General features: G+C 39.6%; 1 protein-coding gene across 5 annotated transcripts in view; it reads left to right on the top strand.

The window, feature by feature from the left end:
* PAK1 (p21 (RAC1) activated kinase 1) overlaps positions 1 to 17,028 on the top strand; it is a 149,724-nt gene that overhangs the window by 116,752 nt on the left and 15,944 nt on the right. For all 5 annotated transcript variants that reach the window (XM_025894268.2, XM_073879782.1, XM_025894267.2 and 2 more), the window contains exons 6-10: positions 920 to 1,036; positions 2,633 to 2,807; positions 4,884 to 4,947; positions 8,526 to 8,574; positions 13,866 to 13,978. In XM_025894268.2, coding sequence (XP_025750053.1) covers positions 920 to 1,036; positions 2,633 to 2,807; positions 4,884 to 4,947; positions 8,526 to 8,574; positions 13,866 to 13,978 — 518 coding nt within the window. The remainder of the gene's footprint in view (positions 1 to 919; positions 1,037 to 2,632; positions 2,808 to 4,883; positions 4,948 to 8,525; positions 8,575 to 13,865; positions 13,979 to 17,028) is intronic.

The following is a 17,028-nucleotide window of genomic DNA, read 5'->3' as shown; positions in this document are numbered from 1 at the left end:
GAAAATATCTAAAACAGTTGAATTATGCCAATATATATTAAAAGATCCCTATTGCCTCTCTGGTCCTATGCTGTAATCATTTAATCTCTGTCAGAAATCTCATGTTTTGGAGCTACTCTGGCTCTTGAATCTGTGTGGTAAACAGTAATGGTATGATATTTTTTTGAGTGGACCTGCCTTAACACCTGCTGCACTTGGCCCAGGTTTGTTATAGTTTGTGTAGAGAAATCAAGTTGCTGAGATTATGGCAGATTCAATTAGTAGTGGTGATAAGGTTCATTCTCAGACAGGGCAAAAGCTTAGTGAAATGTATAGCATCCAGTCCAGGGAGAAACTCACTGTCCTCTTGAGGCAAGGGTCTCCTGATATTCTGTATCTTCAGGTTGAGGCAAGGGTACCTGATGACATAACGGGTCCAGTAGGTTTTGGTAAGGAAAGGAAAAGGAGAGGCAAAAGCCTGTCTGGACTCCATTTACCATATTGGAAAGAAGTAAGGAATTATAATGATAAACTTTGTAAAATTCCAAACTTTTGATCATCTTACCACATTTTGTACTTTATTACCTGTTAAGTGTGGAGAGTGAAATTGAATGAATAAGAAAGAACTGTGAGTTTGTCTTCAGAGTTTGGACTAGGGAAGGCAAATAGAGAATTTGTAAGCTTGCTTCTCCATTCACAACTAGGCTGTTGGTAGGAGAAGGAAGCCCCCAAGGGACTGAGTGGATAGTAGAGGCTAAAAGAAGAGAGGGAAGCTGACCGAGTTCCTGGGACTGGCTACACAAAGGTGGAGAGTTTAGAGGATGATGTGGGTTTGAGGAGGGGTGTCAGGATGAGATATCTTTTGGGCATTGGTGATCCTCGTAGTTTAAGCGTCATGTCAAGCTGGACCTGATGAAACTGGCTTTTCTCTGCTGTACAGAATGTGAAGACGGTGTCTGAGACTCCTGCAGTGCCACCAGTTTCAGAAGATGAAGATGATGATGATGATGCTACCCCACCTCCAGTGATTGCTCCACGCCCAGAGCACACAAAATCTGTGAGTCTGTGGGGGTGTGGATAGCTTTGGGATTTATTAGAGCTTGCAGGGGTGGGAGGGGTTGGTGCTGAGGCCTAGAGGTTTAATACTCTGGTAGGGGTCCTTGGATTTTGGAGCTAGTGAAATCACGGAACCACCTTGACTGAAAAGTACTTTCTGTGTGATTAAAGACAAGAAATGTTATATTTATCACTGGTTTGCAGATAGTCCTGAAGTATCCTAGATAATTGGTGTTTCTGCTAACTCAGCCCTAGTTTACTTAGCCTGTTCTCCAAAGACAGGAAGATACACAGAATTAATGTTATTTAGTGCAGGACTAACATAAATTATTCTAGTCTCCTGGGAAGCAACAAATTAGTCTGCTGCAGATCTTTTCTTCCCTGTTAAATGTGTAGCATTCTGCCTCTTAGAAAATCATTGATGATACTGAAAGACCCAAAGGAATTTATAAATACATTAGTGCTATTAATATGCTGGACATCAGGAGTGCATTTTGATGCTGGGTATTGGCAGTGATTTTTATTTAACTTCCTCTGAGGTTTTTGCATCTCAGAATAACCACAGTCTCTCTGCCCTCACTTTGTACAGTCTGGTCCTCTTGCCTTTTACTTGATTTAGCATCACTGAACACTGACCTCTCATCAAATGATGCTATATTAGTGTTTCTTTGCTTGGGCTTTTTATATGACAAGAGCTTTATAATGGAAGAATGATCTAGGGCTTAAACTCTGTGATAATACAAAAAAAGTGCCTTTGGAGTAGAGCATTCAGGGAGGTATTCAAGCAGAAGTTGGTTGACTGACTATAGGACATGCTGTGGGGGAAATTCAAGGGGTTTAGATGATCGTTTAGGATGAGAACTTACAAACAGGATCTATGGAATCACCCTTTCTATAGGTCACAAAGTCACCTTAACGAAAATGAGCTTCAAAATTGGGGAGTTGCCAAGATAGCTCACATTGATATGGCCTTTTTTCAGCTTGCAAGCATGTTCTTTTAAACCATGAACTTCTCAAAAATAGAGGAAATATATATGAATTGGTAGTGCTTAGTTCCTGGCAGGTATCAGAAAGACAATAAATACTGAGTGAAGAAATGAATTAATAAATTTGATCTTCATAGCATTCCTTTCTAAAAAAAACATTGTTTTGCATTGTTTTATTTATTTATTTATTTTTTAAGATTTCATTTATTTGACAGAGAGAGACACAGTGAGAGAGGGAACACAAGCAGAGGGAGAAGCAGGCTTCCCGCTGAGCAGGGAGCCCCATGTAGGACTCGATCCCAGGACCCCGGGACCATGACCTGTGCCGAAGGCAGACACTTAACAACTGAGCCACCCAGATGCCCTAAAAAGACATTGTTAATTCCTAATTTATGTTGTGTATAGTGAGAACAAGGAAGGCCATTCCACCCACAGAGAATGGGCCTGGGCACAGAGGAGGAGGAACATAGATTTTGACCTAGGAGAAGGGGTGAGTTTATTGGGATTTGTTCTTCGGTGGATATTCTAACACAGACATGTATAAGAGGCTCCCGAGTGTCCCGTGTGCTAACAAAGACTGGCCTTGCCAAATTCTTGCACCAACAATACAGGTATACACACGGTCTGTGATAGAACCGCTTCCTGTTACTCCAACTCGGGATGCAGCTACATCTCCTATTTCACCTACTGAGAATAATACCACTCCACCAGATGCTCTGACCCGGAATACTGAGAAGCAGAAGAAGAAGCCTAAAATGTCTGATGAGGAGATCTTGGAGAAATTACGTAAGCACTTTGTAGCTTTCTGAACTTTCCTTTTGTATGTGACTGAATGAGCACAAAAATGGAAAAACATTGCTAAAAAAGGATCCCGATCCTAGGCTTGGTCTATGTGGCTGGCTGGCTATGCTTGCTACCTTAGCCATATAAGGTGTGCTTCTCACCTTACCCCTGCACCCACCTCCTCTGTCTCAAGCAGCCACGATTGGATATCACGTTAGGATGGGAATTGAGGAGAGTGGATAGCATACTTCGAGGGCTAGGCATCACTCAAACTTAGGCATGGGTTATGGAGATGAAAAATAGCTTTTATCTAGTGAGTAGTCTGGAATGTTGTGTTGAGAAAGACTGAGGCCTTGCCCATACCTAGTAGGAAAGATTGCTGTGATTATTGATGCTTGCCATTGACTTAGGAAAAGACTGGTCTGCCATCTTGGTTGTAGGGAAAGAGGGAAGAGAAACTAACATTTTGTGAGCCTGTACTGTGTACCAAAGGACAAGCAGGGTATTTTCTTGATTTTTTTGGGGGGGGGTTCCTTTATTGCTCATATTAACCCTGTGAAGACAGACATCATAATCTTCATTTCTTGCAGTTAAGGTATTTGAGGCTCAGGGATGCTAAATAACCTGCCCAAGATCACACAGCCAGAAAGTGACAGGGCTGGGGTCAGAGCCCAACTTGTGCTCCTGTAATTAGAGCATGCTGCCTCTTGCTCTCAGGTGGAAACTTCCATTTTGCTTTCTTTAGCGGTCAGAAGTGGGGTATATTAGAGTAGCTTCTTTCTGTGTTTCAGTAAACTGCAAGAGAATTCATATTAGAAGGAGGGACTAGATTGACCTTTGGGCTTGGAAAAATTTGATGTGACCTTTCATCTATCCTTTCGTACCTATTTGCTTCTAAGGGGATTTGATGTGACTGTTTTGGCCAAATCCACAAACTAACATTGCTCTCAAAAGCCTAGGTTTCTGGTTCTTTAGCTTAGCAGCTCTCAATTTCTTCCTGATGATTCTTGTTTGATTTTTTATAATTACACTCTTTTAAAAGTTGCCCTTGCCCAGAGCCCTTATGAAATGATGAAGTAAGAAAAGCCACTTACCTAGCCATCTGTTTACTCCTATATATAGTGTTTTTCTCTGAACCAGATTTGTTTTAAAGCAATCATACTTAGAACATAGAATTATGAAAAGCAGACTGGCCTGAGAGTTAAGGGCACTTGGATTGAAGCCCCAGCCCTGCCACTGACTTGGGTCTTGGGCAATTTCGTCCTGTTCTCTAGGCCTCCTTTTGCTTATCTTTTAAATAGGGATGTTAATACCTCTCTTCCTTGTAAATCAGATGAGATATATGTGAAAAGTATCAACTCTTAGTAATTGGTGTTAGGGAGAGCACACTGGACTGGGACACTGAAAACCAAACTCCTAATCTTAGCTCTGACACCAGTTTGACGTGTGACCTTGGGGGGAACTATTTTTTTCTGTGGGCCTCAGTTTCACCATTTCTAGAGTACAAGTTGTGAAACCCAACCTCCCTCACACCTCTCTATCTTTGCACTTGAATTACTGTCTGCTGTAACCTCTTCTCCGACTTTCTGGCTAACTCCTACTTACCCTATAAAAATCAGTCCAGATATCACTTCCTTTCTGAAATCTTTCCAGTCTGTATTTTATGGCCTCTTTCTGTCTTGCAACAATTGTATTTTCATAGAACTTTATGCTTACGTTTCTGTCTCCTCCATGAGACTGAGCTTCTTGAGAGCAGGGACTATTTTAACTTTGTCTCATCTATCCCTTTATTCTTAGTATTCAACATAGGGCTTGGTACATAGTAAGTGAGCATATTAAATGATTAAGTGTTTATTGAATGAATGAATTTAAAAATGAATGAACTGTGAGTAAAAGCAGTAAGGAGATGAAACTTTTGGTTGGAACTTACAGGTAAAAGCTAAGGGCCTGCCTAGTATGGCTTTGGGCATTGGAGGTAGTTCTTTAATCCTTGCCAGCTGCAGGATTTGGGGGAATACGGGGCCTATTTTGTATCTTGATCTGAGAAAAAATGATTCACGGTCTCTGTTTCTTTCAAAGGGAGCATAGTGAGTGTGGGCGATCCTAAGAAGAAATATACGCGGTTTGAGAAGATTGGACAAGGGTTAGTAGGGGGCATTTTCTTTCCCTAGAGAAATGACTTAAAAATTGTGTATGCTGGTATATATGATTTTGCTTTTGTTTTGCCTCTCATAAACCTTGTTCTTTCTCTACCTCATCCCTCACCCATTTGAAGGTGTTATGTTAGGCTGACTTCAGGTTTGACAGAATTATGCTTCGTAGAAGAGATGTGCCATTAGCTGGCCATGTTGCTAAAAATAACCCTTCAGTGAGAATGCAAAAACCATTTATTTTCTTAGCACAAAACCTGCTTCCCAAATTACAGCTCTGCTTTTTCAGATTAACCCTGTTTACCTGGCACTGAGACCTACCAGCACTAATATGAAATGGAAGGCTCAGAACTGCAGACCCTTCTGCTAGTGTAATGGGACCTGTTTTTCTAGGTAGATGCCAGGATTCATGTCTGTTCTCTGATTTCTTCTCTGCATCTTGCATGCTGCCCTCAGTGTACTGAACTCAGCAGATCTTAACCGAGTTCCTGTTTATGTGCTAGGCAGTATGAATACAGCTATGAATCTGACACAAACTTTGTCTTCAAAGACCTCGTTTATGGAAAGAGACTGTCAAACACAAAATTATAATATACTTTGATAAGTCTTAAAACTGGCCATTATTTTGAGCAAAAGAAGCCAGATATAAAAGAGCAGAAACTGTATGATTTTGTTTATATGAAGTTCAAGAACAGGCAAAACTAATTTATGCTAATAGAAGTAAGAATCAATGGTTGTGTCTGGGAAGGGCATGTGAATTGGGAAGGAGCATAAGGAACCTTTGGGGGTGATCTTAGTGGTGAACACATGGGTGTGTACATACTGAAAAATCATCGAGTTGTACACTTTAAGATTTGTGCAGATTAGTTGTTATACCTCTGTATAAAAAAGCAAAATAGTAAGATTTCTGCAGACCTACCCAAGTAGCTAAAATTAAAAAGAAACTGGGAAAAAAGTACCTGATTTGTAGAAAGCACTCAGTGTTAATTTCATGAAAGCATTGTTGCTAATGAAGTCTTTGAAGTTTTCTGTTTCAGTTTTCTTGTGCATCCAAGAATATTCAAAAATAAGATAAAGCATTGCATTATATAATGCAATCATTATATAATGATATATTTGTACAGCATTCTACAGCTTACATCTGTTATTTGCATCTTTTGTTTAATTTAATCCTTGAAATCACCCTGGACATGAGTGGATCTTATCTTTTCCTGGTCCAGCACTTTTCCTACTAGACATGCTTTTGTGAGTCTGAACTGGTATAAGGTAGTTAACACCTTGAAGAGAAATTATTTTGCTCGCCTCAAAATAATCTGGGATGGCATTTCCTTTAGCTATTACATTGAGATACTAAGAATGTAGCAGAAAGGTACACAGACAAGTATGGGCAAGTCAGTTTCCATTTCTGGACTTCAGTTTCTTCATCCATAAATTTAAGGGAGAGGTTGTGGACTCAGAGCCTTTCACCTCCAGAACTTCTGACCTTTTTTTTTTTTTCCATTCAGATGTATGTGGCCCATAAATAGGCAACATCTGCAAAATGTTTTTTTCCTTGCTTACTTGATAGTTCTGTTAGTGCTAAGGGAGGAATGAAATATTTATTAAGCACCTATGCTGATGTTTCCCCTTTCCATGATTTTAAAATATAAGTGCCAGGGCACCTGGCTGGGTCAGTCAGTAGAGCATGCAAGTTTTGATCTCAGGGTTGTGAGTTCAAGCCCCATGTTGGGCATGGAGCCTACTTTAAAAAAAAGTTAAAGAAAGAAATGCCACACAAATATGATGAATTGGAACTATTATAATTTTTGCTTGCTTTTTTCCCCCTTTAAGACCTGAAGTTTTTTTTTTTTTTTTTGGACCTGGAATTCATATGTCTTTTCAAGGTAGAAATAATCAAGTATTAACTAGTGGGCCTGACTTCTAGACCTCTGTAATCATGGAGACATAGTCCCAAAATGTCCAGTCCCCTGGGGCCTGGGCATATTTGCCCTTTAAGAATGATGCTTCTGGTAGGATGGGGGAGGATGGGTGTAGGAAGATAGACACCAGCTTTATGACAGAAAATGGCTAAAGATAGAATGACCAGGCAATGGGAAGGTAACTGCCAACACAAATAATCCAATTCTTATAGCCCATATATTATGATCACAATTTCCTGGCATGGTAGGTAGGCTTCCAACTAAAGAGCGGTGGTGTGGAAGCTGGTGACCATAATTTCTAGCCTCAAGGCATACTTACAAGTGACTTTTCTCCCTAAATTGACCTGACTTCTCTGGATAGCATAATCTCAGGGCTTGCCTAGAATGCGTTTTGGTAATACGTAGACTTTAAAATTTCTTCAAATTGCACATAATATAGCTGACATATGGCATGTACAGTTAGAAATATTGTTGTATATCACTCACCTACAAATATACAGGGCTCATGATTATAAAGTGAAGTTTTCAGATATTTAGAATGGACATGATTGCTTTCCTAACCATTATTTGTAGTATTTCTCTGCCTCCCTTCCTCCTACTCTCTCTTTTGTATGTGTGAGTGTGTATATGTGAGTGTATGTATATTACACATATACACATATATGTATAGTGAGATTGTTTTTACCTTGGAGATGGGATAAAAATTATATCAGATTTTCTGGGAGCATATGCGTTGGAAAAAACATTTAATATTTTGTGTTTGAAAAAAATGAAAAATAACCTATTCTATGATATAAACTGCAAAATAAAACTCATATCCTCTTATATCGTAAATGTTTGAAAATACTGTTCTAAAGGTTCATAGTATAAAAGCAAGAAAGGCACCATGAGATTATATTTCCAGTTTTTTAGTTGTTACAGTTTTTTAATGTAAATTATAATTGACAATAACACACATAAGTGTACAACTCAATGAATTTTTAGAAAATGAACACACCCATGTAACCAGTACCTACATTAAGAAACAGATCATTACTGTTACCCCAGAAGTCCATACCTCTTTTTGCTAAAAATATAAGCCATCCCCTCACCTCATTCTGAAAATTTCCCTTGGGCCCCTTTTCCCTCACTCCTCACCCCTGGTTGAAAACTAGATCTTATCTTACCGAGGTTTACAGATGAAGAGTTCGAGGCCATAAGGGGTTAAAGGAACCTGTCAAGGGTGATGGAGAAGAGGAGAGGAAGCAAGAGCAGGAAACTAGCATATATTGAAGACCTATTTTATATTCTAGGCACTTGGCTAAGTGCTTTATGAACCAATTGATTTAAATTCTCTTATCTCTTATCTTTACCAATGAGGAAGGTGAAGCTTAGAGAAATTAACTTGTTCAAGGTCATATAGCTAGTAGGTACTACGTAGACGTTTCAGATTGGAACTTAGGTCTGTTGGCCACTAGAGCCTGTATTCTCTTTCTACCACATACTGCCTGTCACATATGAGAATAGAGTAGGGGGTGTTGGGAGGATTATTTTTGCTGCTGTTGTTATTAACACTTGCGTTGCCAGATTGTATGTAAAGCTGCATTTGACAGATGTCACTTCATTTAATACCTATGTTTTTTGTCTTTCTCTCTCTCTCACCTGTTGTTCAGTGCTTCAGGCACTGTGTACACTGCAATGGATGTGGCCACAGGTCAGGAGGTGAGTATTAACCACCAACTATTGCTCCTTCAGTTCTACTGTTTTATTATTATTATTATTTTTGGTTAATTTTGGTTAATTTTTGGTTAATTTTTAGCTCAATAGGAATACTTCTAGTTTCTTACTATAGCAGACTAGAACTAAACAGAGTAGTAACATGATGAGATTTACGGATTTTGGAAAAAGTCTCTGTGGCTACAGTGTGGAGAACAGATTGGAGGAGATAAGCTTGGAACAGGTGAGTCAGGCGGTTATTGTGTAATTCTAGGTGAGAGATGATGGTTTGGACTAAGGTGGTAACATAGTATGAATGGGGGGAAGTGGCTGGATTTGAGAGGTACTTAGATAGATTTGAGAGAATTTGGTGAGTGACTAAATGTGAGAATGACTCACAATTGAGTGATCCTGGTCAAGGAAAAAGTAAAAAGGTGGAGGTGTAGGTTTAAAGAAGTTGGATACTGCCTGAGAGACCTTGTGGAACTGCCTAGTGGGCTATAGTGTGTATAAGCTTGGTATTAGAGAAATCTGATGTGGAAGAGATTTAACTTTTTTTTCTTTAAAGATTTATTTATTTAGAGTGAGCAAGTGAGCAGGGGGGAGGGGTGGAGGGAGAGGAAGAGAGAATCCCAAGTAGACTCTGTGCCAAGTGTGGAACCCTATGCAGGGCTCAGTCCCACAACCCTGAGATCATGACCTGAGCCAAAATCAAGAGTTGGACGTTGAATTGACTGAGCCACCCAGGCACTCCTGATGTAGAAGAGATTTAAACACATGTCTCTTGACTCCTAATCTAGTGGTCCTTCCATTACTCTGTGCCCAGGATTCCAGTTGACATTGAAGTCCTCATTTGGAGGCACCTCTTTGTCTCTTTCATTTCATTAAGCTGAGAGAGCACTGACTTTTTTGCTACGGCCTGCTGACCCAAGATCTTCAGCAAAAGGAAGCCATGAAGGGAATATAGAGTACTTGAGGTTTTCTTGCATTCTACTCTTTGGTTGCAGAGCAGGATTGTTGGCAGGTGTGCTGTGGATGGGAGCTGCCTAAGGAAGTTCTTAGTTCATAGAATACTGGGACTCAGAGGTTGTGAGAGAGACCTCCTGTTCCAGTCATAGAGTCGGGCTCCTCGGAGCGAGGCTACTAGGACCTGCTTGTATATGTTTGGTGGTTGAAACCTCCTGGTATACTGAGAGGGCATGGTTAATAGGGATAGCACATATTTCACCTTGCTCTTGTGAGTCTTTTACAAGCATCTAAACCAAATATTGAGGCTCTGTTGAGGGTAATTATTGTGATTAAGGATTTGTGCATTGTTCTTTGAGATGAGAATTCAGCAACCTAGATGTTTACTGTTTGGTAGATGTTTAAGTAATTTTGAACAAGTCATTTGACTTCTCTGAGCCTGAATTTTATTTATTTATAAAATGTGCATGATAACATCTATCTACTGAAAGTGTTGAAAGAATTCAGTAAAGCAACGCATGTGAAAATACATCATAAACTTTAAGAATTAAAGTTAAGTATTTATTACATAAAAATTAACATATTTATTAGTTTTTATTCCATAAAGCAATTGCTGAAGATATGTCATGCCACACTTTGTACTAAGAACTATGTGAAATACTGAGTCCTGTGCAGACATGCAGACATTAAAATCATATATAAGTGTTAGAGACCACACTTTCCACTGGGTACATGTAAAAGTCTTGTAGTGTGGAGAACAGATTGGAGGACGGGACCTGCATTAAAGTAATGGTGAGTAAGGAAGGATGGTATCGTTGTGCCAGTTTTAAACATGGTGAATTGGAGGCAGAGATAGAAAAGAGGTGTTTATACCGATTCTAAGAAGAACCCTGTGAGGTAGGTAATATTATTTCCTTCTTACTGATTAGAAATTTGAGGCTCAGGGAGTTTAAATAACTTCTGCAGGTTTATGCTACCAGCAGCTAGCAAGGACTGGGTTAGAATCTTGATTCTAAAGCCTAAATATGCACTCTCCAGACTGCAAGTCCACAGCAGAGCTGAGACTAGGTTCTAGGTCCCTTTATCATGTTTCTGGCCTCTGGGGCCCTACAGCCCTTGATGGGAGACATGCTGGTGATGGGCAGTTCCTGGAAAGGCCTGGAGCCTGCATGTGTGAGAAGTTGGCCATAGGAAACAAAAACTTGACTTCACTCTATGCCTGCCTTGTGGTTACAAAACTATGAATGGAAGCAAGTCCATTAGTGTGGCTAATGCAGTGTGCTCAGGAAGGCCTCATTTCCTGCCCCAGGGAATATAAATATTTAGTGGAGCTGGCAAGATGCTCTCAGTCTTCGTGAGTGAGTGCTTATTGGGGGGTATTCACCGGGAAGAGCAGAACTATTGTCTGTCACATATAGGAAGCTTAGCATGTTAGTGCCAGGAAGTCTCCCAGTTACACAATTACTTTTCAAGCCCATTTTTAGAGGGAATGTGTTTAATAGAAAGAATAGACTGGGAGAGACTTTGGAGTCATATGGACCTAAGGGCATTGATTATGATGTTGGGCAATTTTCTTATAAGTCTTAGTTTCAATTCCCTTAACTGAAAATACAGATAATGATTTTTACTTGGAGGGTTGTTGTTAGCTTTTTACTGAGATAACATAACTAGAGTACCTAACAATAGCACCTGGCACAGGGTAAGCATTGAATAAACAGTATTGGTGGAAAGGTGGTTGGTTTTTGTTGTTCCTGTTGATGTTGTCATTCTTGCTGCTCAGTACCAGATATTCCTCAAATGCAGTTATTACTACAATTTGCATTTTCATTGTTGTCTTCCTTTATTATTTAAAATTTTTTACTTATATTTGAGTAACACATTGGCCACTATCTCCTATTTAGTCCTCAAAACAATCCTGCAAAGAGGGGAACCAGGGTTGGGATTATTATCCTTGGTGTACTGATGGAGAGACCAAGGCACAGAGAGCTTTTGATTGGTCAAGGTCAGTAAGTGATAGCCCCTGAGCTTAGGTCCTCAGCACTCAAGCCCAGTTCTTTTTCTGTTATAGGAATACTGTCTGCTGGCCTAAAAGGGACTGATCGGGTGAAGGACATTTAGCCTAGCCCATGGTTAGTGGATAGCTGTTGAAAAGGACTCCTGGTATCCAGCCACCACCTCTCTGTTATCCTCTGCCTGCCAGTCATCTCTCTTGCTGCTTCCACCAGTGACCTCTGAGGTTCATAAGCCCTTTCCTATCCTCTAGGATGGCCAGACGAACTCCAAAGGCATTCCTTTGCCTCCAGATCTTAATATATGTTATAAGGGCTCACTATACTTAATGTAATATATCTTTAGATCAATGTGTTACTCTTCAGACATTAGCAAAGTTAATAACCAAACATTATAGAAAGCTACAGCCAGACCAGAAGCCTAACCTGGTAGGAGACCCCCCTCCAAAGCAAATTTTTCTAACTTGGGATAAGGAATGGAAGTAGTAAAAGTGTTTAAAGAATCATTTCTATTCTTACTGATGAACTGGATCTCTGCAGAAGACTGCCTATACTTAAGAAATAAGAGTCATGGGTTTTTTTCCCCATAAAAATGTGGGTTATTCATTTTTTTTTAAACACTTCTTGCTGCTTCTGGAAAGACTGATTTACTTATTCTTTTAGGTGTTCATGTTTTTTTCTGTTAAGCAGGAAAAAAAAATATCTCTAGGGAATAAACATTTAACAAATAATAGAAATTCTCCTATGGAATAGAGTAGCCTCTTGCTGATACTATTTATGATTTAAAAACAAAGTACTTATCAAACCACTGAATTCTCTCTTTCTCTCTTCATTTCCACAAACATTTGTTCAGCAACCACTGTGTGTCAGGTCCTGTGCTTGGCACCAGGGATTCTGAGTTTTCAAATGAGCTCTCAAGCTTCTAGAGATAAACACTCTAACTAATCACCATGGAGGTAGTATGTGCTCAGTTCCCTAAAAGAGGTATAAGTATGATCTTATGAGGCCTTAAAGAAGAGAAAAAGCCTGTCTGGTTTAGAGAATGAGGTTTCTTTTGGCCTGACACAAAATATAAATAGGTTTTGAGCATGTGAAAAGGATGCAAGGTCCACCAAATGGAGAGATCAGATCACAGAGTATGTGAAGGAATACAGTGGGAAGGAAAATCATGAGAACTTTGAATGTTGGGCTGAGGAGCATCTCTAGGCAAAGAGAAGCCATTTATGATTTTGAGCAGGGGAGAGTGTTATCAGATGTGTACTGTGGGGAAGATTAATCTGGCCATGTGTACAGAATAAATTGGCATCACTTTTGAGGGTTCTAATCATGACTTTGCTACTGAATAGCTGTGTATGCAAGTCACATATCCTCTCTGAACATGCTTTCCTTCTCTGAAAAGGAATCAATAGTAATAGTTAACGCATAGGGTGTCTCTGAGGATTAAATAAAATAAACCTAAGAATACCTTACCTAGTACATGACACATAGAAGAAATGGATGCAAAAGTGCTTTGGGAATTCATTTATTTCTATAGACAAAAAGCCTATAAAATCCTTTTTGATATATAAATATTAGGGATCTCGTCCCCCTTTTCTCTCTCAATGTGGTCAATTCTGACTCATCTTCCCACAGCAAGCTCAAAAGTCCTCTCCCCCTTTTTGAAGCCTCTCTACCATTGCCAGATTGAGAGAGTTCTTTCTCTGTTTTGTGTTTCTACAGCGCTTTGTATGGACTTTTGTTATAGCATACCACTTTTTTTTTGAGAGAGAGAGAGAGCACTAGCAGGGGAGCAGAGGGGCAGAGAGAGAGAGGGAGAGAGAGAATCTTAAGCAGGCTCCACCCTTAGTGTGGAGCCTGATGCAGGGCTTGATCTCACGACGCTGAGATCATGACCCGAGTCGAAATCCAGAGTCAGACAGACACTTAACAGACCGAGCCACCCAGGTGCACCCCCCCCAGCATACCTCTTTTATATTGTGATTTTTTAAGGTATTTTTCACATATAAATATTTTATTAGTAGAAAGTTTGATCCTCAAACTTTGATGCATGTCAGAATCATCTGATGCATTTATTAAAAATAGTTTCTGATCCAGTATGTCTGGATGGGACTTAAAAATTTTAATTTCCAGCTAGTTGCTAAATGATGTTGATGCTGCTGGTCTGGGAACCTCATATTGAGTATACTGGTTTATGCGAATTCTGCAAGGACTAAGACTATATTTTATTCATCTCTGTCTCCTTGGTGTTTAAGGTCTGGTACTAAGTTGTTGCTCAGTAAATGTTGAGTGACTGGTTGCACATTGAATGTACTCTGATTTCAGGTGGCCATTAAGCAGATGAACCTTCAGCAGCAGCCGAAGAAAGAGCTGATTATTAATGAGATCCTGGTCATGAGGGAAAACAAGAACCCAAATATTGTGAACTACTTGGACAGGTATGGAGTGATAGGTCCTATCACAGAGATCAGCCTTAGGAATTGATAGATAGTGGAGCTAGAGGAGGAGGCACCACCAGCACTCTGAACTGCCTCCACTTGAGAATCTTCTGTGATGCTTGGTTCTCTGCCTCCAACCCTGTATCCTGTTGGACACTTCTGATTGCTGTGCAGTCCTTTTGAGTTAGGTGAACCCTACCACCCTGTAGCTTCTAACAGCTGATCCTAGAACTGTTTGTTCTGCCTCGGAGAGGCCCTTCAGCCCATCTGCCAGAGTCAGACATGTAGGTCTTTAAATCATTTTACATCTCAGATCTTTCCTTTTCCTGCTAACCCTCCTGAATAATTTCTAGTTTGTCTTAATCTCTTAAAATTTGACAGTCAGTAGTTTCATTTGAGATTTGACCAGTATGGAAAGAGTGAGACTTCTCTTTTGTTCTCAACTCTACACAACCTAATGATTTCATTCACTGTTTTATTTTTAGGAAGCCTCTTTCATTGCTGACCCCTAGTAAGTTTGTAGTCAATTAAAATCTCTGATCCCTTTTTTTATATTTGCCTTAAACTGGTAATGTAGAACTTTTTAGTAACCATCATTAAATCCCATTTTGATTATTTACATCCATTATTCCAGCTCATGAGAATTCTGTTCTTCAACATAATAGTGGTTGCAGCTAACATTTGTGTTATGCTTTACTTTGCACCAAACACTTTCATGAACGTATCTCATTGTGAGGTAGGGTTTGTTATCTGTATTTTACTGATGAAGAAACTGAGGTTCATAGAAGTTAATAACTCGTCCAGGACCAGTAAGCCAGTAAGTATCAAATGAGGGTTTTGGATTTGAATATTCCTAGCACCAACATTCATGCCCTTTCCATCATATCATGTTCTTTTCTCCTATATATGAAAAAAGAAAGTGAGCTTCTTGCCCGTTTCAGAGACATCACCAGTGGAGGTGATATTGGACTAAGTCTTGGACTCTAATTCCTTTATTATCTATGCTGCATTGCCAACTATATTTCGTTTCTGTCAGATTTCTTGTTTTGCATCTAAAACATTGGTAAGCTTCAGTTTCTTTAAAGAGGAAAGGAGTTGGACTTTGACTTTCCCAACACACAATGTTGATAAGTATAGCGAATAAAGCCTTCTTCCTTCCTGGGGGATGATTGTCTATGACGGGGATCACAACTGGCTCTGAAAAATCCTCTGGAAGTTATTATTCACCTTCCCATCTCTTTGAAGAACGTATTATATAGAGAATATAGCTTGGACAAACAACTGAAGGCTATAAGGGTACCAGTTTTAGGCTCAGGATAAGGAAAAATGAAAGCTGCACAATAAGGGTATGGGCATTAAAAAAAAAAGTGAGTCTCATAAAAAAAATGAGTCTATCACTGGAGGTATCTAAACATAATGCATGACAAATAAGATTAGATTTATAAATTTGTTTATCAGTCCAGTCTTTGCTGGTTGTTTCCAGAGGCTTGTACTGTGAAACCAGAAGAAAATAAGGTTCAGTCCCTGCCCTCACATAACTCCTATTCTGGTATGGGAAAAAAAAATACCTAGGAGCTCCTGTGGGGTGACAGAAGTGGGTACTCTTACCCTGAGCATTAAGTGAAGGTACTGCAATTTAGAATCTTTGGTTTTTGTTTGTTGTCCCAGAAGAGAACCCCATCCATATTTGTTCTTCTCCAAATATGTGATGCTCTGAGGCTTTACCTTGAGATAGGATTTTTGAAGGTACCTTGGCACAGTGTAGAGCCACCGAGTTTTTGGGACAACCTGAATCTGGTTGTGCATTGTCTTAGCTTTGACAGTGACATGTTGGGCCCAGGTAAAGAGGCTCTGCTTTGTCAGTGTCCAGAGATAGTCTCTTGGACCCTCATATTTCTTCCCCCAATCAGCCCAAGCTGACAGATGTCTGCTTGATGTGCTGGGTAAGAGGACATAATGTGCATTCTTTGTCAGGGAAGAAATAGGCTCATGCCAGTGGAGGGCTTTTTACCCAGTCCTAAATTATCTTTTGGTCTAAGTCCTTATAATCTCTCTCAAAAGAGATTGTTGAAGAACACCCTAATCTGTCATATATTTTCTTCCTGGAAATTAAAAAAACTACAAGACTTTTAGTTACAAAGAATATAGAATCTATGGAAAGAGTACTAGGTTCAGAATCGAGAATAGGATTCAAATCTTACCCTTCGCTGGAGGCCATTTTTTTTTTAACAGTTTCTCTATCTGCCCAACAGTAGTCCCAATATCAGGATGACAATAAGATGCCATACCATACAGCTCAAGCCAGTCCATTATAGGTTCTTTGTCTGAAGCTAGCAGAAGAGTCTGTAGGGCTCTGGGCTATTCTTCTTTTCATTTCTTACTCTGCAGCTAAAGAAACTGACCAGACAGGCTAAGTGATTTTTTTATTTATCACACAATAGGGCTGAGTGATCCAGTCCCTGAGTGATACAATTGGTTCTAACTCATGTCTCCCTAATCTCTGCAGGGAGATTGTACTAAATGTCAGTCCTTGGCTTACCAGAAGAGGCTTTGGCTCTGCAGCTTGAATTCATTTCATTCTTAGAATCAGAGACGCTCAAAATGGAGATCTTGCCAGCATAATGACTATGTGTATAATACTTTATAGCTTTTAAATGGCTTTTACAGCCATTATTTCATTTAATATTTACAATCAATTATCTTTTATTTTGCTCATTGATTTACTCAGTGAATATTGGCATCTATTGTGTTGGACTCTGGGGATAGAGTCTTTTTTTTTTTAGTTTTATTTATTCTTTTTTTAATTTTTTTATTATTATATTATGTTAATCATTGTACATTACATCATTAGTTTTTGATGTAGTGTTCCATGATTCATTGTTTGCATATAACACCCAGTGCTCCATGCAGAACGTGCCCTCCTTAATACCCATCACCAGGCTAACCCATCCCCCCACCCCCCTCCCCTCTAGAACCCTCTTTCAGAGTCCATCGTCTCTCATGGTTCGTCTCCCCCTCCAATTTCCCCCCCTTCATTCTTCCCCTCCTGC

The sequence above is a fragment of the Callorhinus ursinus genome, unplaced genomic scaffold (assembly GCF_003265705.2).
Source record: "Callorhinus ursinus isolate GAN/ISIS: 27379988/994484 unplaced genomic scaffold, GSC_fseal_2.0 scaffold35, whole genome shotgun sequence".
NCBI lineage: Eukaryota > Metazoa > Chordata > Mammalia > Carnivora > Otariidae > Callorhinus > Callorhinus ursinus.
Note: the sequence above shows the minus strand (reverse complement) of the source record. Positions and strands in the feature narration are given on the sequence as shown.